The sequence below is a fragment of the Schistocerca nitens genome, chromosome 9 (assembly GCF_023898315.1).
Source record: "Schistocerca nitens isolate TAMUIC-IGC-003100 chromosome 9, iqSchNite1.1, whole genome shotgun sequence".
NCBI lineage: Eukaryota > Metazoa > Arthropoda > Insecta > Orthoptera > Acrididae > Schistocerca > Schistocerca nitens.
In genome coordinates this window covers 145,513,974-145,535,046 of record NC_064622.1, presented here as the reverse complement: position 1 = coordinate 145,535,046, position 21,073 = coordinate 145,513,974, and the positions used below count along the sequence as shown (strand labels likewise).

At 42.5% G+C, this 21,073-nt stretch overlaps 1 protein-coding gene across 1 annotated transcript in view; it reads right to left on the bottom strand.

The window, feature by feature from the left end:
* The window catches only part of LOC126204411 (lysosome membrane protein 2-like), a 263,267-nt gene that overhangs the window by 114,515 nt on the left and 127,679 nt on the right, over positions 1-21,073 (bottom strand). Inside the window, exon 2 of the mRNA XM_049938788.1 lies at positions 1,998-2,089. Within this exon, the coding sequence (XP_049794745.1) occupies positions 1,998-2,089 (92 nt within the window). The remainder of the gene's footprint in view (positions 1-1,997; positions 2,090-21,073) is intronic.

The following is a 21,073-nucleotide window of genomic DNA, read 5'->3' as shown; positions in this document are numbered from 1 at the left end:
CGGTCGCAGGTTCGAATCCTGCCTCGGGCAGGGATGTGTGTGATGTCGTTAGGTTTAAGTAGTTCTAAGTCTAGGGGACTGATGACCTCAGATGTTAAGTGCCATAGTGCTTAGAGCCATTTGAACCATTTTTGTTATTTACGGCTGCCGCTGGTTCTCGGTTCCCATTTTGCACGTCTTTCTGTCCGGCCAATCTCCTTCCTCAAGGTCTTTGGACGCCGTTGCCTCACAGATAACTACTGCGTTCCACATTCCAAGTGGCTGTCTTCTCTTCCGTCTTCAAATTAATTTTGGCCACCTGTTGTCATGCATTCTTTCTGGATGGTCAAAACATATTGTCTCGAACCAAAGAAAGGAGCACCACTGCGCGAAAAACGGACAGCAATTTTATCTTATGGAATACATAGGTTGCAGGACGGCAGAGCGGTTCGAGAACATTTTCCCTCCTAAGGAACTTATCATTTGGCATCCCCTCCTCCACTTTCACCCGTATCTGTTTGCCCTACTTATTGTGCCATGCACTGTATACGTATCTTGCATCTTGGCGCCCGAAGCGGCCGCTAATGATAGTGATACGTCCTGGACAGAAATCTTATACAGTTGTGGCGCCTCTGGCGCTCCTTACAGCTCGGTGTCAGAAGCGATGGCTTGTGTCGGTGGGCCTTAAACCGTCTCTGAGGGGAGGATAGCGTTGTCGGGTGGTGGACTGCTGGCGTTTCGTTTGGATAGGAGATGGAGAATGTTCCCGAGTACGGCTTCAGACATGGTAGAAACGCGCTGCAGTACGGGTCTGGAACTGCAGTGTGAAATTGTGGAGCTGTTGTTGATTCATGTTGAAGAGGGTTTATGTTTTAGTGCAGTACTGATGCCTATAGCATACATAGAAGACCGCTAACCTTCTTTCCTTCCCGTCTGGGCAAGCTGTGCTGTGACTAGGATACATGTAAAGCTTACTGGGACAGGGTAAATGCTAATTATAATGAAGTCCATAATTCAATTGTAATACTGGCATTTAATTTGATATTTCCAACAACTGACAAACTTTACAAAAAAAAAAAGTGTGCATTTCTTTGTCCACTCACACACTCCTGAGAATGGCACATTAACAATTCGCAATTATGCGCCCCTATTACTGGCAACTACATTGATGAAGGCACCTCGCAAGGGTAACTACAAGATCAATAATATTAGATAAGTTGTTGGAAGTGGTTAAGCGATGGTGAAAATCTCGCTTCTGAGCACACAAAGAGCTCTACCGCAGAACTCTGCACGCAACACGCGTTGGTGCAATGCTGCGATACAAACCGTATATCTCCCTTCGAAGACGACGGCCAAGACGCCGTCTCCAAGTACGTACCGCTCGATGGCTGAAGGCGAAGTCCTCTTTCTCCACAATTCTCCCGTCTTCCACGCTTACAAAAACGCGGCGGAAGAATACTCAGTTTCGGCCAATGTCTAACGCTCTAACATCACCGAAATCCCTCCAACGGCATTTCTGAGATTCTAGCCAATGATCGAGTAGGTCATATCGCCCCTAGGCAAGCGAAATTCCCGTCTTCGCCACGTGTTGCCCAGCACAGGTGGCTCCGGATGCCGGGGTATCCCCAAAAGCGCCGTATTGTCCCGCGAGCTAAGGCCAGGTGCAGACTTCATATTCCACAATTCTCAACTTCCGACACTTTTCACCAACGCTTTAAGTTAGTGACTTAATCACGCAGACATGCAGGGAATACTGCTCGAGAGTGCCTCATATTTATCGTAATTCAATAAAGTCAATGATCTGATGCCCATGCCAGTCCCTTTATTATTAATACTAATGTTGGTAAGCTAACGTATAAGTGCCCAAATCCTGGCACCTTACATAGCACCAAGTTCTATTCTGCATTCAAGAACTTCAAGAACTCAGCCTTGTAGCCACAAGAGAAAGTAGTTTGCGTATTCCTTACGTCGAAAAGAGCAATGAGCTACCACTAAGTAGTTCTTTGGGCGGTACTCACGTCCTGAAGAGTCCTCTTGTAGACGTCGTAGGCCCACATGAAGACGGAACCACCCAGGCTGGCCGCCAGCAGAATACTAAGGAGGAGCGTGCCTGCGAAAGCAAAGAAACTGTCTTGCTTAAATGCTCAATATTAAGACTTGTGGCAGTTACCGTTGAAATTCTAAAAACGATATACACCTGCACAAAAGTCCAACGTTTTGGCTCACTATGTTACTCGGTATATCAAGCAACAAAATTAACTTTAACGTAGGACCTATTCCGAAAGTCTCTCACTGTTAGAGTCTCACAAAGTAAATATTACCTGTCAGTCCTATATACACTACTGGCCATTAAAATTGCTACACCACGAAGATGACGCACTACGGACGCGAAATTTAACCGACAGGAAGAAGATGCTGTGATATGCGAATGATTAGCTTTTCAGAGCATTCACACAAGGTTGAAGCCGATGGCGACACCTGCAACGTGCTGACATGAGGAAAGTTTCCAACCGATTTCTCATACACAAACAGCAGTTGACCGGTGTTGCCTGGTGAAACGTTTTTGTGATGCCTCGTGTAAGGAGGAGAAATGCGTAATCACGTTTCCGACTTTGATAAAGGTCGGATTGTAGCCTATCGCGATTACGGTTTATCGTATCGCGACATTGCTACTCGCGTTGGTCGAGATCCAATGACTGGTAGCAGAATATGGAATCGATGGGTTCAGGAGGGTAATACGGAGCGCCGTGCTGGATCACAACGGCCTCGTATCACTAACAGTCGAAATGACAGGCATCTTTCTGCATGGCTGTAACGGGTCGTGCAGCCACTTCTCGATCCCTGAGTCAACAGATGGGGACGTTTGCAAGACAACAACCATCTGCACGAACAGTTCGACGACGTTTGGAGCAGCATGAACTATCAACTCGGAGACCATGGCTGCGGTTACCCTTGACGCTGCATCACAGACAGGAGCACCTGCGATGGTGTACTCGACGACGAACCTGGGTGCACGAATGGCAGTACGTCATTTTTTCGGATGAATCCAGGTTCTGTTTTCAGCATCATGATGGTCGCATCCGTGTTTGGCGACATCGCGGTGAACGCACATTGGAAGCGTGTATTCGTCATCGCCATACTGGCGTATCACCCGGCGTGATGGTATGGGGTGCCATTGGTTACACGTCTCTGTCACCTCTTGTTCGCATCGTCGGAACTTTGAACAGTGGACTTTACATTTCAGATGTTTTACGACCCGTGGCTCTACCCTTCATTCGATCCCTGCGAAACCCTACATTTCAGCAGGATAACGCACGACCACATGTTGCAGGTTCTGTACGGGCCTTTCTGGATACAGAAAATGTTCGATTGCTGCCCTGGCCAGCACATTCTCCAGATCTCTCATCAATTGAAAACGTCTGGTCAATGGTAGCCGAACAACTGGCTCGTCACAATACGCCAGTCACTATTCTTGATGAACTGTGGTATCGTGTTGAAGCTACATGGGCAGCTGTACCTGTACACGCCATCGAAGCTCTGTTTCACTCAATTCCCAGGCGTATCAAGGCCGTTATTACGGCCAGAGGTGGTTGTTCTGGGTACTGATTTCTCAGGATCTATGCACCCAAATTGGGTGAAAATGTAATCAAATGTCAGTTGTAGCATAATACATTTGTCCAATGAATATCCGTTTATCATCTGCATTTCTTCGTGGTGTAGCAATTTTAATGGCTACTAGTGTACTTGACTAAAAGAAGGGATAGGTTGACAGCACACATTCCGAAGAAATACTTCATTTGCTAATGAAGGAGAGTGTTGGGAATAAAAATTTTAGGGCGATATCACGGCTTGAATTCAATAAAGAACTGAGTCTAACGTAAAGTTTTGCAGAAATGAATACACTTTTACAAGATAATCGTGGAGAGCTGCACCAAACTACTGTTTGGATTGAAGACTGCAACAAATAGTATGTATAAGGGACGATCACAAACTTTCCGTGCGAAGACCGTACAGTCCAGAAACGGTATGCGAGTCAGGCAAAATGGTCGAGAGTACTGAAGCAGTCATCCCATCGACCCAACATGTTGATGATACCCGTCTGGTACACCTCGTCCTGTTGCGTGAACAAGTCCGCAACTACCTGCCGCACACCATCATCCGGTAAGAAGCGTTGACCCTCAAGGCCTTTTTTGAGGGACAGAAGGCGCAATCGCACGGGTAGGGATCAGGACTACAGGGCGGCTGCTCGACCGTCTCCCACTTGATTTGGTGAAACTTCTGCTTTACGACATTTGTGACACGGGGACGTGCGTCATCATGGAGCTGCAACAGCCCTTGTGGCAGTTTCGCCTTAAGTGCCCTGTATATATTCTTCATTCGCCGATACGGTGGTGGAAATATTTATTGCATCACCATGAATTACTTCGTCTTTTTGCAGCAATTTGCTTCATGTTATACCAGTCCCATTGTTGCTAAACTTTGACATATTCTTGCCTTAATAATCTGACTTATTCACACATGTTTTCCAACAATACACAACTTTGTTATTGTCGTTTGGTTTTACAATGAAACCAGTGTTTATACTGACATTTTGAGTTGAGACTTCGCAGTGAGAAGATGGGCAGGTCAGTTGAATTAACGCCAGAAAAGAAATCTGCTACACAGGTCGTCTGCACTTCATCAATGGCACTGTCAAGGTAGATGCCTACATAAGCATCCTTGAAAGGAAGCTTCTGCTAACTATTAGATACCAGTTTGGAGACGTTTCCAATTGCATTTTTCAGGATGACTCAGCTCCTTGCCTTAGAGCTTTGAAGGTGACTCTTATGACTAATATTTGTACCAAACACGAAGCAGATTATGACGTACTTCTACATATCAGGTAAATTCTTTCCTTCGACAAAATGGCGTTAGAGTGGAAACAGCCCTGATCTCAATCCTATTGAGAACTGTTGGTAGGTTATGGGAAATGTCGTCACCAAAAAGAAACCACGGAAAAAGTGGGAGCTGTTGGAGACCCTTGTGCGTGTGTGGTTTCGTGAACAGAGTGAAGAGTACATTAAAAAGTTAATTCTTTCAATGCCTTCACGATTCCAAGCGGTGATTAAGGCGCTTGGTGGAGCAACAAAGTATTAAATGCACGAGTGTGTTCATATGAGGCAATACACACTAAAATCCATCAGTGTTTTGTTACATTAACATGCAGTGTTTCTTTAGACATTAGTATTCATATTTCAGAATAGCTGACATATCCACTTACACTCATTTTTCAAGAAAGTGTTAAATTATAAAAAAACATTTTTATAGACACAAAAATTAAGACTAAAAGCAAATTGACAAAAATTATTATGTATATACATTTTTGGTATAAATCAAGAGAAATCAGGCAAATTTAGCTGAGTTATTCAATGATGGTAACAAAAATTAACTGTAAGAGGTGATGCAATAAATATTTCCACCACTGTAGATGTGTACCGGTGCTTTCCTTCGGCAGCCAAGAAAAGAATAACAGCAAGCTAGTCCTGTTTGGTTGCATTTTGTAATAACGTCACCACAGCTCACGTGTCCGCATTTACCGAACGTACGTCGGAACGACAAGAATGCCACCGTAGTCATTTGCCTACATGTCGATGCTTACATACCTGCATAGGAATCGCGCTATGTTGCATATACGCTGCAGCAACAGTCTCAAACGGAAAGGCTTTGATCTACCCGTATAAATTAAATTTGGAATAAGTAGAACGGTGTAGATGAAAATGAGCCATAAGTAGTAAATTGTATATCACGCACTTTCCTCTACAAAACTGTCCGCTTACGTTATTTTGTGTGCCATTAAACAGCACCTTCCAGTTCATCATTTTGCAGTGCATTCATTAATGAAACCAATATGCAGTTGATTTGTGAATTACTGTAATGAGAGAAGAAAAACTTTTCATTGTAGAATCAATTTAATTACTTTACTGATAATAAATTTCATGTACCTTTGCCAAACAATTTTATTATGAAATTAAAGAAAACCTATTTTTTGCTGTTAATGGATTAATGGTTTCACGGTCACTTGATTTTTATCATCCTGCTGTTTCAAAATTACGGTCTATGACAAAATATGTGATTGACTGCAACTTCCAGCATAAATAAATACATTACAACAGCCATTCAACTGCTCATAATTCGTCTTCATTTTGGTTAAAAATAATTAATATCATTTAAGAGAATGACTCAGAAATAAATATTGCCGTATTATGTAACCTTCATTGTTAATTAGATAAATGAAGGAATAACTGGAAGAAAAGACAATAACGTGAAGCGAAAAAAAAGACCTACGTATACTGCTAATTTCTTCTTTATATTTTTGTATGTAGATTACAGTTTTGTCGTCGTTATGTAGCTCACTGAGCGTACAGACACCAAATCCTATTAAAAGATGTCAGTCAATTTACAGAGTATTTCGATGCTCCTTCATCGACGGATACACTAATAATTCTGAAAATTGTAGGGCCAAGCAGGACACACACGACAGAGGAAAACTTTATCCCATAGATTACGTATTTGAGAATACACAAAAGTTAGGCTTAAAGTACTATAGGTGAAATACGACAAGAATTCACTGTAGATGGAAGCGTCCAAGTGCTGCACTCAGATTTTATGTCATTGCAAAATCGCATCAAAGAGGAATATTTTCCGGAGTCTGTGTCCTCGCAGTTTGTCTGAGTACAGACAGCATCAACATTGGTTGTTGGCATGCATTGGGAAGCAGCCATATCGAGAGACGTTCGATGGGCAATATCTAAGTACAGGTCACGGAAGCGGTGGTAGCCGCCATTGTTCAAAGAACGCTTGTACGTCCTCGTCGTATGAGGCGGGGTATTGATTTCCTGAATTGTACGTGGAGTCGCCTAAAGGAAGACCAGTACCTCTGGTGCTCGTATATAGAGCTTCATTATCTCCTTTTTTTTGTGGACGACTTTTTCTATCAAGTGGTTAAACGTATCTACCACTGATTTAGCAGCACGCCTAGTGCGCGTCGGCTGTTGACGGGACTTTAAACCTCACTCTACTTTCCTTACTTCTAGGAGTTGAAAAATCACTCTTCAGTATACTTATTTCTAAGATGTGATACTCTGCGACGTTAAAGATGAATATTGGTATGTGTTTCCATGTTTTCAGTTCGTTTGACGTCACTTCACTTATCAAGCTTGACGTAACAGTGTCCTTCTGTGACACAGAGAGGGGTGCTGTTGGATTTAATTATATGCCATCCCTCTGCGGTCGCAATCGCACGTTTCTGGTACACTGCTCCGTCGATCTTCTTTGTTTATCATTAGCGCCATTCTGTATTACTGTTCCAACGTTAATTATAAAATCAGGCGAAACATTACCTCTAAGAGGTTATCTGAAGAGTCTCCTCACTGGAACAGAGGAGCTGAAATTATTAGGGGTTGAGTATTAAATACCTAAAACATTACTTTTGAGAGTTTATCTGAAGTTTGTGATCAGTTAAAAACCATTCAAAAACCAAGATCGTACAAAATATTTTGCATTCAAGATAACCGGTTTCAGCCGGCTGGAGTGGCCGAGCGGATTTTAGGCGCTACAGTCTGGAAGCGCGTGACCGCTACTGTCGCAGGTTCGAATCCTGCCTCGGGCATGGATGTGTGTGATGTCCTTAGGTTAGTTAGGTTTAAGTAGTTCTAAGTTCTAGGGGACTGATGATCTCAGAAGTTAAGTCCCATAGTGCTCAGAACCATTTGAATAACCGGTTTCAACAGTCTTAGCTGTCATCTTCGGGTCTTAAACATATTGTTCGTAGTAAAACATGTTCATCTTACTCTGAACCTCATACACAGGATGTCAAGTGGATAAAACTCGGCACATTATAAATGTTTGTCATCGCTAAAATATTTAAAAACACATGGCACTTTGTACAAAGGCCATGTCCATATACGTATTACTCACTGATGCTTGTTACATGATACAAATACGGTACACAATAGCACATCTGTTTACATATTGTGGGGTATTTCAATTTTTAAATAAAAATATTAATATTTCGATCAAATTATTATTCTCTTGTAAAGATTGAGAAATCTGTTGTGAGTGTTGCACCACTTCTTGGCGGGAAGAGCAAAGACTTTTCAATTAAGTTAAGTACTGTAAGTGTTAGTTTATATTTCACCTGAAATCGTTTGCAGAAGGTGTAGCGTTTTCAAGATCAAGAACAGAGTTCGCATTGCCACTTAATTTATTTGTGTCGTGATCATGTTCGATCACGACCGGATATGAGACATAGCAACTTCGAACAGAGAAACCTAAGGGACCAGACAGAGCTGGAAATTTTCTTTGCTATACTACACCACACATTAAAAGAAGTTGGATTCAAATCACAAACAAGGTAAAATAGCAATGCGCCTCATGCCTTGGCCACGACGTTTGCCGACATGCAGTCGGTCCCTGGTAGCTGTATGAAAACTATAAAAACACCGTTATTTCTGTTCCCATTAATAGGAGATGGATGGCATAGAAATACTTTAAGTAACAAGCAGGCACTACAGCATTTGAGAGCACAATAACCAATTTAATTACCTTAGTCAGTATTTCTAACAATAGGCTCCGTACATTTCAATTTTATATCTTGCTGGCTGTTTCTTTTAATAAAGTCCTTTCACATTTTCGACCTTTCATCTTAGCTGCACACATAAATTCTTACATGGCCCTGCACAATAGTAATATTTTATCATAACTAATTAGTGATTGCGGACCACGCCATATACGCGTCCACCATCTTTAAGAAAAACTGTGGTATCAGAAGAGGATTACAGTTCTTCAGCTGTCAAAAAATAAGAAACACAAAATATCTCTATCGATACAATTTATGAACAATTCGTATTCCGCGCCGTGGCGCATAAGGTATTCTTTGAAATATCAGGTTGTCGCTGCTCAGCGACGATCTAAGAAATTTTTAAACAAATTATATGGCTTTTCTGAGCTTGAATGGTTAGATTATCGAATGTAAGTTTATTTAAGCTATCGAAATGAAGATGACAGCTAAGAGTGTTCAAAACATTTGTCTTGAATAAGAAATATATTTTGTGCGATCTTGGCTTTTGGGTGGTTTTTAACAATTAAAACAGATCGCCCTTCGATACTCTCATAATGAGATAATTCAGTTTCTGTTCAGTGTCCACGCTTAAAGAAAGTAGTTAAAAAGCGTTGTTCGACTAATACTTCATTAGTGCTCGTCAGTCTGGGATATGTACCGGATGGGGCTGATAGAAGAAAATGATAAGATACAAACAAGGGTAGCAGGGAGAAAAAAATGGCTCTGAGCACTATGGGACTTAACAGCTATGGTCATCAGTCCCCTAGAACTTAGAACTACTTAAACCTAACTAACCTAAGGACATCACACAACACCCAGCCATCACGAGGCAGAGAAAATCCCTGACCCCGCCGGGAATCGAACCCGGGAACCCGGGCGTGGGAAGCGAGAACGCTACCGCACGACCACGAGATGCGGGCGGTAGCAGGGAGATAAAATTTAAGAGATTCTGACTCACTCAGAGGCATACCCGCAATCGTTCTTCCAGCGACTCATCCGCGTCTGGAGCGGGATAATGGAACAGTGTCAATGGTAAGCAAAGTACGTTCCACCACACACCGTAAGGTGGATTGCAGAATATAGATGTAGATGTAGATGTAGAAGGAGCAGGAGTTGCCCGGCGGAAAGATATTTAATTCAGTGTTGACATCTACCGTATCATCTACAAGACATTTAATAGGCTGTGGCAAGTAGCTGAATAGATGTATGCGATTCGTTGACAACTTGAACTCTTTGTAGAAAATGTTTCTGGATTTAAGGTCACAAACACGCTTTGCGCTGAGTTTTCAGAACAGGAAAATGTTGGTAAAGATAAAAGTACTAAAATTATCCGTGAAAACTCACAGTTTGTCCACCAAGATTACCTTACCTCAGTCACTGGAATTTTCTATCTGGGGTCGTCTCAAAAGTGAAGTGCACAGTACTCCAGCCGACAAAGCTAAAGAACTGCATCAGCGAATTGTACAGTCTTATCGAACTTTGGGATGTGATACGGAACACACTGTAGCGAGGAGTGTAGTGTTGCATCCGCATGTGATGGCGATGCGCAGAACATCTTTAAAATAAACTACAGGCCATTAAAATTGCAACACCAAGAAGAAATGCAAATGATAAACGGGTATTCATTGGACAAATATATTATACTAGAACTGACATGTGATCACATTTTCACGCAATTTGGGTGCATAGATCCTGAGAAATCAGTACCCAGAACAACCATATCTGGCCGTAATAACGGCCTTGATACGCCTGGGCATTGAGTCAAACAGAGCTTGGATGGCGTGTACAGGTACAGCTACCCATGCAGCTTCAACACGATACCACAGTTCATCAAGAGTAGTGACTGGCGTATTGTGACGAGACAGTTGCTCGGCCACCATTGACCAGACGTTTTCAGTTGGTGGAAGATCTGGAGAATGTGCTGGCCAGGGCAGCAGTCGAACATTTTCTGTATCCAGAAAGGCCCGTACAGGACCTGCAACATGTGGTCGTACATTATCCTGCTGAAACGTAGGGTTTCGCAGGGATCGAATGAAGGGTAGAGCAACGGGTCGTAACACATCTGAATAACGTCCACTGTTCAAAGTGCCGTCAATGTGAACAAGAGATGACCGAGACGTTTAACCAATGGAACCCCATACCATCACGCCGGGTCATGACGAATACACGCTTCCAATGTGCGATCACCGCGATGTCGCCAAACACGGATGCGACCAATCATGATGCTGTAGACAGAACCTGGATGCATCCGAAAAAATGACGTTTTGCCATTCGTGCACCCAGGTTCGTCGTTGAGTACACCATCGCAGGCGCTCCTGTCTGTGATGCAGCGTCAAGGGTAACCACAGCCATGGTCTCCGAGCTGATAGTCCATGCTGCTGCAAACGTCGTCGAACTGTTCGTGCAAATGGTTGTCTTGCAAACGTCCCCATCTGTTGACTCAGGGATCGAGGCGTGGCTGCACGATCCGTTACAGCCATGCGGATAAGATGCCTGTCATCTCGACTGCTAGTGATGCGAGGCCGTTGGGATCCAGCACGGCATTCCGTGTTACCCTCCTGAACCCACCGATTCCATATTCTGCTAACAGTCATTGGATCTCGACCAACGCGAGTAGCAATGTCGCGATACGATAAACAGCAAATGCGATAGGCTACAATCCGACCTTTATCAAAGTCGGAAACGTGATGGCACGTATTTCTGCTCCTTACAAGAGGCATCACAACAACGTTTCACCAGGCAACACCGGTTAACTGCTGTTTGTTGAAAGGTGGCTACACTGAGCCACAGCGCCAGAGATCGCGCTAGAGAGTATTGTTCCGCCGCCTCCACTGGCAGTTCTTGTCGAGAAGTCGTAGTGGACAGTGCTTGTCCAGATGAGGCAGTAGTCAGTGCTTGTCGAGAGGTCGTGGTGGAGAGTGCTTGTCGAGATGTTGTAGTAGGGAGTGCTTGTTCCATGTTTTATGCAGTTGTTTGATGGGCTATACAGCAGATGTTGTTCCAATGGAGATATTGTAATGATTAGAGTGCATTTCGTCAATATATATGAAGGTAACAAAACTTATTCTTTTTTTTTATTATTTCAATGTCCTGAATAATGCGTCATTACAGGTTCAGTCAACAAAGCATCTGGCTTGTGTTCTTGGATTAGAGTGTAATTCTGGTTTTCTTGCGTAATTATGGTATTTCTATTTTCTTTAATTAATTCAGTATAAATGATATTTAAAATTTCTTGTGTTATTGAAGAAGAACCGTGCCAGATGCGTAAGTTGAATCACACTTCCACACACAGAACAGTTATACTTGTGCTTTGGTTTCGTAGGTTTTATAGTTGCTGGGGACTTAATTAATTAATTGTGTTAACGAAAATTTTCATTTCATTCTTTGTTGTTGTTCTATGCAGTCAGATTGCGTAATAATACTAGTCAGGGCCAACCGTTTACGACACTTCGTAATCGGACATACAGCTACGAAAAAATTAAAATTATTTGCATTCTTAATAATTAAGCCCCCATGCACGTTTTTTTTTTTTTTGTTACCTTCATATATATTGACGAAAAGCACTCTAATCATTACAATATCTCCATTGGAACAACATCTGCTGTATAGCCCATCAAACAACTGCATAAAACATGGAACAAGCACTCCCTACTACAACATCTCGACAAGCACTCTCCACCACGACCTCTCGACAAGCACTGACTACTGCCACATCTCGACAAGCACTGTCCACTACGACTTCTCGACAAGAACTGCCAGTGGAGGCGGCGGAACAATACTCTCTAGCGCGATCTCTGGCGCTGTGGCTCAGTGTAGCCACCTTTCATTGTGTATGAGAAATCGGTTGGAAACTTTCCTCATGTCAGCACGTTGTAGGTGTTGCCACCGGCGCCAATCTTGTGTGAATGCTCTGAGAAGCTAATCATTTGCTTATCACAGCATCTTCTTCCCGTCGGTTAAATTTCGCATCTGTTGCACGTCATCTTCGTGGTGTAGCAATTTTTTATGGCCAGTAGCGTATATCAGTGGACCACAAATAGTAACATGTATGTACTGAAGTAGTATCTTGCTGTTTGTCAAGATACGTCTTAAGTGAAAATTGAAGTCTATTAGATGGGGACTCAATGAAAATATATTTCCAATACATTTGTATTAACTGGGACAATACTTGATACTGAACTCATGGCGACTCTTAAACGCACACTCGCAGCTACCTCACAGACGGCTTGTTTGCGAACCCACGTTTAAATGGGAAGTTTCACCCGAGTAAATTTTTGTTGTTAATTATGGTGCGGTCTATATACAACATGAACCAGAACGGAGCCGATAAACTTTGAGCTTCGCTACTATGAAAAACATCTCTTCCACTTAACAAGTGCTCATAGCTCTTAAGGTAGGCACTTTAGAGCCGACGTTTACTGAACATTTCTTTTCTTGTTTTGTTCCATAGTATGTCCTCACGAAATATGAAAAAATAGGAGCGTCCAGTAGAAGAGATGTGTTTCACTTTATCGAAGGTGAACAAGTGCTGATAGCTCTCAGTGTATACATTTTAGAGCCTATGTTTAGTGGGCATGATTTTCTTGTTGTGGTCCATACTACCACGTCTGAAAATTTGTTGGTGGAGCTTCAGTTCACACTGTATATACTTGCATGCAACTTTTTTAAGAAGGTGTCACAGGTTTTATAAAACTAACACCTGATATAATTTTCCTAACACGCGTTTGTTTTCGAAAAATTCTATACCTACAACTTCCCTTTGCCGAAACAATGATTCCATAAGTCATTAGTGAGTGGGGATTTGCAGAATAAACTAGTTTCTTCAATTATAATTTGTAAAAATCATGCGTAATATGAACGTAACCAAACTAAGGCGTTTCATTGGTTCTAGAGTGTGGGTTTTGGAGTTGTGACCCACCTGTAGTCTATTTCTCGTGTTGTCTGAGCAGACTATTTTTAAAGCTTTTCTAGTTCCATGAGAAATAATGAATAGTATGCACTAAGTCTTGTCAAAAATTAATTTACCTAGAAATATTTCGTTAGCCTCCTTTTGAGTAACAGGACTGGTATTACTCTGCTCTTGCGCTTGAGTCATATGCAGAGTAGGACAATATTTTCATTTCTTGATCATGCAGATTGAAGAAGGATCTAAATTAGAATCCTGTGATAAAACGTAACTGACTGCAACAAATTCTGAGCGTTATTGCTGTGTAATCGGCGTGGAATTGACACACTTTGCTTTCTGCTGTACAGGTCAGTTAAAACCAATGGAACAACTGTGTCTGCTATCGCACAGTGTTTTAATTTTCGAATCAAGATATAAAGTTTAACACAGTCAAAATCCTTAGCTGAGTCACAAAATATTCACAGTGATAATAATCTCTGATTTGTTAATTGTAATTATCATATATCAAGGTAAATATAGCAATTTTCTTGCAACTCTCATTTCTCTCTGATCATATCACCTACTGAATTGTTTTACGATGTTCCACGAAAGGCATAATTGGTTACTGCGAATTTAACATTATTGTCAGTACGGTGATCATTCTCCGTGTAGTTACTTTGCTCTGTGCTAGGTTTCCGGTATGACTCCGCATCTGCTAGAACGCGCTGTTGACGTCATATCCATGTAGTGTCTATCTGGAGCTCGGCTAAGCCGAGAGACAGGTAAAACAAGCGATAAGCGGCGTGTTTGTCCTGTCGATCAATCATTGCGCGATCAACCTTGGCAATGTTGTTTCCATCCCGCTCCACTATGATCAAGCATGAACTACTGTGCGTCCACATTTGGTATGCACCTGCTGTCTGCGAACATTGCTGTAAGTATATTAACTAAGTGGAAAACGCACACTGTGTTTTGGATCGTTACGTAGTAGAAGCCGTCAGGGATATAATCACACCAGACAAAATATTACTTACTCTCTCAGGAGCAGTATAGCACTGCCTCTAACCATGATAATGCCCCCACATATCGTGGCAGAGACCCCTTAAGTTTCTTCATGTGTGCCATATCCAGCTGAAGGCAGTCGTTGAGCTAGTAATCTACGCAAAATTGACTGCAACGTTTCACCTTCTGTTCCAAAACAGTCCCAGATTACAGACATTTGATTTAGCTGACGAGTCGAGGTGCAATTGAGTGCCTGAGCGATCACCAAACTATGAAGGCAGACGTACAGCCCCTCGAATACGGCTGTTTTCCTCTTGGAAAGACGGGAATGACGCAATACAGAATTCATTTTGAAACTTTAGAAGAAGAGATAACAGTTGGCCGCTGAGAATGTTTAAATCAACATCCTGGTTCCAGTTCATGGTATCCCGAACGAGTGGGCGGAAGTCATGGTAGAAAAACACCCCGAAACATCACAGAACAATCTGCAGCATGAACTACACGCTCCACTACTGGCATTCATTTCAAGCATATACGTATATATGCAGTTTCTGAGCACCAGAAAATTGAGAATCACTGGAAAACCCGTTGTTAACTGTGTGATCCGTTGCAATAAGAGAAACATCATATTCGTGGCAAAAGAATTATTGTAACTTGCGTATTATGAGAGTATGCTATTTGAAGGCAGCAATACACTGAGGATGTACCCAAAACGCTGACTTCCCCGTGCATAGACGAACCCACTACAGTCTCCATTTCTTCCTGAACTGTCTCAGCAGCATTACGCCTTGTGCTCGGTCGGACACTACGGGGTCTATCGTCTAAACAACCCGTGGCTTCGAACTTCGAAATCATTCTCATCACAGCTGCATTTGTCAACGGACCTTTACCCGCTCGAATCCCCTTCCTATGGCGATAGGATCGTAACGCTGAACTAGCACATGCCCCATTCTGATAATACAGCTTCACTAAAAGCGCCTTTTCAGGTAATATCAACATGCTGCGACTGCTGGCGCATCTGATTCTCTCTCTCATTACATCTCCTTTTATACACGATTGTCATACGCAGTCACTGACGTTTTGCTGTCCAGCGCCATCTGTCGGACCTTTTGTCAACTTTTTTTTTGTTCCAATAAAACCTTATGTCATTCCAAGCATGTGTGTCAATTTTTACCTCTCTATCTACATTATTCCGTAGTTTATTAAGTTTTCAAATTTATACTGACTTTTTGATCACCTGGTACTTCTGTGAGCAATGGACTTTTGCCATATAGCTGACTCCAGATGTCTATTGCAAGAAGTTCGCTCGGAGACTGGTTGAGATGGACTTTCATTCATCGACAGTAGCAATTTCTTTTGGGTGTGAAACCGACTGTCATTGGCAAGCCGTGGCGCTTCAATCACTGTCAGTTAGGATCATATGCTGTGTCACATGGTTTGCGAGTGGTGCACCATAACTTTGAGCAGCTCAGGTTGATACACCAACAAATTTACATCTACATCAACCTCCTCAACCCACCTAACGGTGTGTGGCGGTGGGTGCTTCAGTGACCGCTAACTGATCCCACCTCCCCTGTTCCACTCGCGAATGGCTCGTGTGAAGAATGATAGTCGGTAAGCTCCAATATAAGCTCTAATTTTTCAAATTTTCTTGTCTTGGTCATCCCGCGAGAACTATGTGGGAGAAAGTAATATGTTACACGACTCTTCCCGGAAAGTTTTCTCTCGAAATGTCGATGATAAACCTCTCCGTGGTGCCTCTCTTTTAACGTCTGCCACTAGGGTTTTTTGAGCATCTTAGTAACGTTCTCGCACCAGCTAAACAGTCCCGTGACGAAATGCGCCGCTCTTTGTTGCATCGTCTCTATCTCTTCTGTCAGCCCTGCCTGGTAAGGATCCCAGATCGATGAAAAATACTCAAGAATCGATCGAAAAAGAGCCTTGTAAGCCACTTCCTTCATGGATGATTTACATTTCCTTAATATTCTTGCTATGAATATCCTTTGCTGTCTCTGAGACAGCAAAGGACTTGAAAGGGCAGTTGAACGGAATGGACAGTGTCTTGAAAGGAGGATATAAGATGAACATCAACAAAAGCAAAACGAGGATAATGGAATGTAGTCGAATTAAGACGGGTGATGCTGAGGGAATTAGATTAGGAAATGAGACACTTAAAGTAGTAAAGGAGTTTTGCTACTTGGGGAGCAAAATAACTGATGATGGTCGAATTAGAGAAGATATAAAATGTAGACTGGCAATGGCAAGGAAGCGTTTTTGAAGAAGAGAAATTTCTTAACATCTATTTAAGTGTCGGGAAGTCGTTTCTGAAAGTATTTGTATGGAGTGTAGCCATGTATGGAAGTGAAACATGGACGATAAATAGTTTGGACAAGAAGAGAATAAAACGATCGATGAGATTTCTGGATTGCAGCCTGATCATGTAGACTTCTTGCCACGATATTTCGGCTGGCAATCGTCAAGACATCTTCAGGTGAGTGTCCGATTGCCAGCCGAAATATCGTGGCAAGAAGTCTACATGATCCGGCTGCAATCCCGAAATCTCATCGATCATTCAATACGCCCGGAAAACTTCAAGAGTCACAAGAGAATAGAAGCTTTTGAAATGTGGTACTACAGAAGAATGCTGAAGATTAGATGGGTAGATCACATAACTAATGAGGAGGTATTGAATAGAATTTGGGAGAAGAGGAGTTTGTGGCACAACTGGACAAGAAGAAGGGACTGGTTGGTAGGACGTGTTCTGAGGTATCAAGGGATCACAAATTTAGTATTGGAGGGCAGCGTGGAGGGTAAAAATCGCAGAGGGAGACCAAGAGATGAATACACTAAACAGATACAGAAGAATGTAGGTTGCAGTAGGTACTGGGAGGTGAAGAAGCTTGCACAGGATAGAGCAGCATGGAGAGCTGCATCAAACCAGTCTCTGGACTGAAGACCACAACAACAACATGAGTATCAGTCTAGCATTTGCTTTTCTTACTATTTCTACTACTTGTTTTATGTAGTCATTCGACTTAAAGTCGCTCTGTATAGTTACTCCTAGCTATTTTACGGTGGATACCGTTTCCAGAAAACTGTCATCAATAACGTAGTTGTACAGTATTCCATTTCTTAAATGTGCGTAGTATATTACATTTATTTACGGTCAAGGTTAACTGCCAGAGCCTGCACAATTCATCAATCCTCTGCAGGTCGTTCTGCGAATCGATACTGTGCTCTGGCGTTGCTACTTCGTTATGAACAATCGTATCATCCGCGAAGAGTCTTAAAGAACACCTGACGCTTTGTACTAGATCATTTATATGACAGAGAAAAAAGACACTATCACGCTTTATTGAGATACTACGGAAATTACCTTCACGACTGTCGATTTTATTGCGTTAGGAGCTAATTTAGCAAAAAGCTTTTAAAATCCAGAAGCATTATAACAAAGGCGATTTTAGCAGAAAGAAGGTAACACGAAAGGAAAAATAACATAGCTACTACACATGCCGCAGTAGCATGGAATGTAGTCTGGCGAAACATCAGTAGTAATGTTCCTTCGTCTGATGTGAGAACAGCCTGATAAAAGATAATCACCGGCCGGAGTGGCCGAGCGGTTCTAGGCGCTACAGTCTGGAACCGCGCCACCGCTACGGTCGCAGGTTCGAATCCTGCCTCGAGTACGGATGTGTGTGATGTCCTTGGGTTAGTTAGGTTTGAGTAGTTCTAAGTTCTAGGGGACTGATGACCGCAGAAGTTAAGTCTCATAGTGCTCAGAGCCTTTTGAACCATTTGAACAAGATAGTCAATAACATCAGCACTAATGAGCGTCTCTTTGCCATCGGCTTAAGTGTAAATGCAACCTTGTTGACAATGTGCCTCATCGGTACATGTTTGGAGATCGGATTATCAACAGGAGGTAGACCAGGGAGAAAACTGCTCAAATAACTAGAACTCTCGCAAACAATGTGCCAGCTAACATTTTCTTCAGACCAGAAGAAAGTCACTACTTTCAGGTAAAACATAACTCAGTGATTTGCTTAATGGGCAAATATACAAGCTAAATTTTTAACAATATTGGGAGTGATGAACATATTGAATAGAAAATGAACATGGAAGCTGAATTCGGAAAACTTAAGTATCAGAACCACAATAAGATATATGCTAACATGCTCCGCATTGTCTTCATCAAAATTGATATAGGTTAGGGATACATGGCATCCTTGTGGATAGGGGATCAGTTGGGAAATGAGGCACTAACAGCGCCAGAGAGAGGCCTCACTACTTCTGCGTTCCCGATCTTAACCTCTCTCACAAGTGACCAAAAAAAAAAAAAAAAAAAAAAAAAAAAAAAAAAAAAAAAAAAAAAAAAAAAAAAAAAAGGAAATTTGCGGTAAGTTCCTATGGGACCAAACTGCTGAAGTCATCAGTCTTTAGGCTTACACATTTCTTAATATAACAAACTAACTTACGCTAAGGACAGCACACACACCCATGCCAAAGGGAGGACTCGAACCTCCGATGGGGGGAGCCGCGCGAACCGTATCAAGGCGCCCCTGACCTCACGGCTACCCCGCGCGGCTCACCCATGAAAAATAAATCAGAAGTACAGCAGATACAAGAATGTGACGCAAAAATCTGGTGTCTGTTACAAAGGACGAACTTGAACTTCCTAAGGATATTGGTAGACGGCCGAGACTGACAGAAATGACAAGGCAGTGAATGACTTCGCGATGTTGCTGTTCAGGACTGCTCATCTGTCCACATAATTTACCCTGGAGGAGACTTAGCTTACAGCAAGGATGAGTGATGAAGTGGGGTCTTGAATTGATGAAGAGGAATCTCAGGCTGCAGAAGAAGAAAATCTGCATGCTGAACTGCCATCAGCTGAAGTTGACAGAGAAGATATCTCTCGAACGAAGGACGTTGCTAAATTTATGCTATGTTAAGGACTGAATTCCGTTCGTCATTCTATGAATGCTTTATTGGAAATGGAAATGAGCGTTTGGCGTCATTGGCCGGGAGGCCCCTTGCGGGGCAGGTCCGGCCGCCTTGGTGCAGGTCTTATTACATTCCACTCCACATTGGTCGACGTGCGCGCCGGATGGGGATGAAATGATGAAGACAGCATAACACCCAGTCCCTGAGCGGAGAAAATCCCCGAACCAGCCGGGAATCGAACCGGGGCCCGTAGGACGGCAATTCGTCACGCTGACCACTCAGCTATCGGGGCGGACAATGCTTTAATTGGTGACTGCAATTAGCTGTCACCTTACATACTTCATGTAATAGTAAGCTAGTCATTTTAGTTACTGTTTTTGTGGAATAAAAAAGTGAGAAGGATACCTTGGTTGGAATTCCGAGTTGCTACAAATTTTTATTCGCCACCTCAATCTGCATTTATACATCATAGTTGTATGAGACTTGAAAAGGTGTCTGGAATTACGTTTTATTAAAGTATATCAGTGAGATATCTCCTGGGTGTGACAAATTTTTTGTCCGATGGCCTTTATTTCTGATCAAGGTGCACTTCCGACTTGCGCGTCACCATGGCAAAGCCATCCGCCAACACTGGGGCCGACTGACGCCGGCATAAGTGGTCTAGTCGTTTATGACTACCATGGGAAAAACAGGACGCTATTACTCTGTAACTAACAAACTGGCACCGGAGGTGAAGTAATGTTATTGAAGATGAATGGCGGGGGCGTGTGGAAGGAGAGAATGAGTCACTAGGTTAAAGTTCCTGAAGACATACCTGAAGCTTGGCAGCCAATTGGATGGAAATGAAGGAAGGAAGGAAATCAGTCAGGTCACTGATCATGAGGATTGGTGACCAGGATATTAGTGCAAAGCTTCTCAGGTTGTCATTCGGAAAATTCTTGCAAAAGCAACACTAAATAATTGCGAGCTCGTAACTATCGTGGAAAATTTGACTATTACTTAAGGTTAGCGAACTAGAAGAATTAAAGGAAATAATGAAAAACATTGAATTATAAGTTATAGGGTTACGGGAGACCAGGTGGTCTGGCATTAGCTGTTTCACAACTGAAGACTCCAGAATATATTTTGTCGAAAAAGAAAAATGGATCCAAGTGATGTAGTAGTAGTTGCAGGGGACAAACGGAAGAACAACGACGGTCTACGAGTGATGGTATTATTGGCTGGCTTTGTTCGGCCGCCTGATGCAAGTCTTTCTATCTGACCCAACTTGGCGACTTATGATGAAGACGAGATGAAATGATTAGGACAACACAGCCCCAGTCCCCGAGCGAATAAAATCTCCGACTTGGCAGAGAATCGAACCCAGGACCGTGTTATCTAGAAACAGTGACAATAACAACTACGCCACGAGCTGCAGACGGTCTGCTGATTATTTATGTAGAAGTTTCTCCAGTGGACTTTTGTGTAATACGAGCTTATTTTATTGCCATTAATAAATAGCAATGATGAGGATACTGAAGACATTCCGAGCAAACATAGAGAGTTCTTGGAATGAAAAAAATAATGTCAAGTCACGATAATAGGACAGTCTAAAGCATTCGTAAGGAACCACTAAAATCTGATATGGACTAGTAAATTTGTGTTAGGGAATAAAAACATTAGAG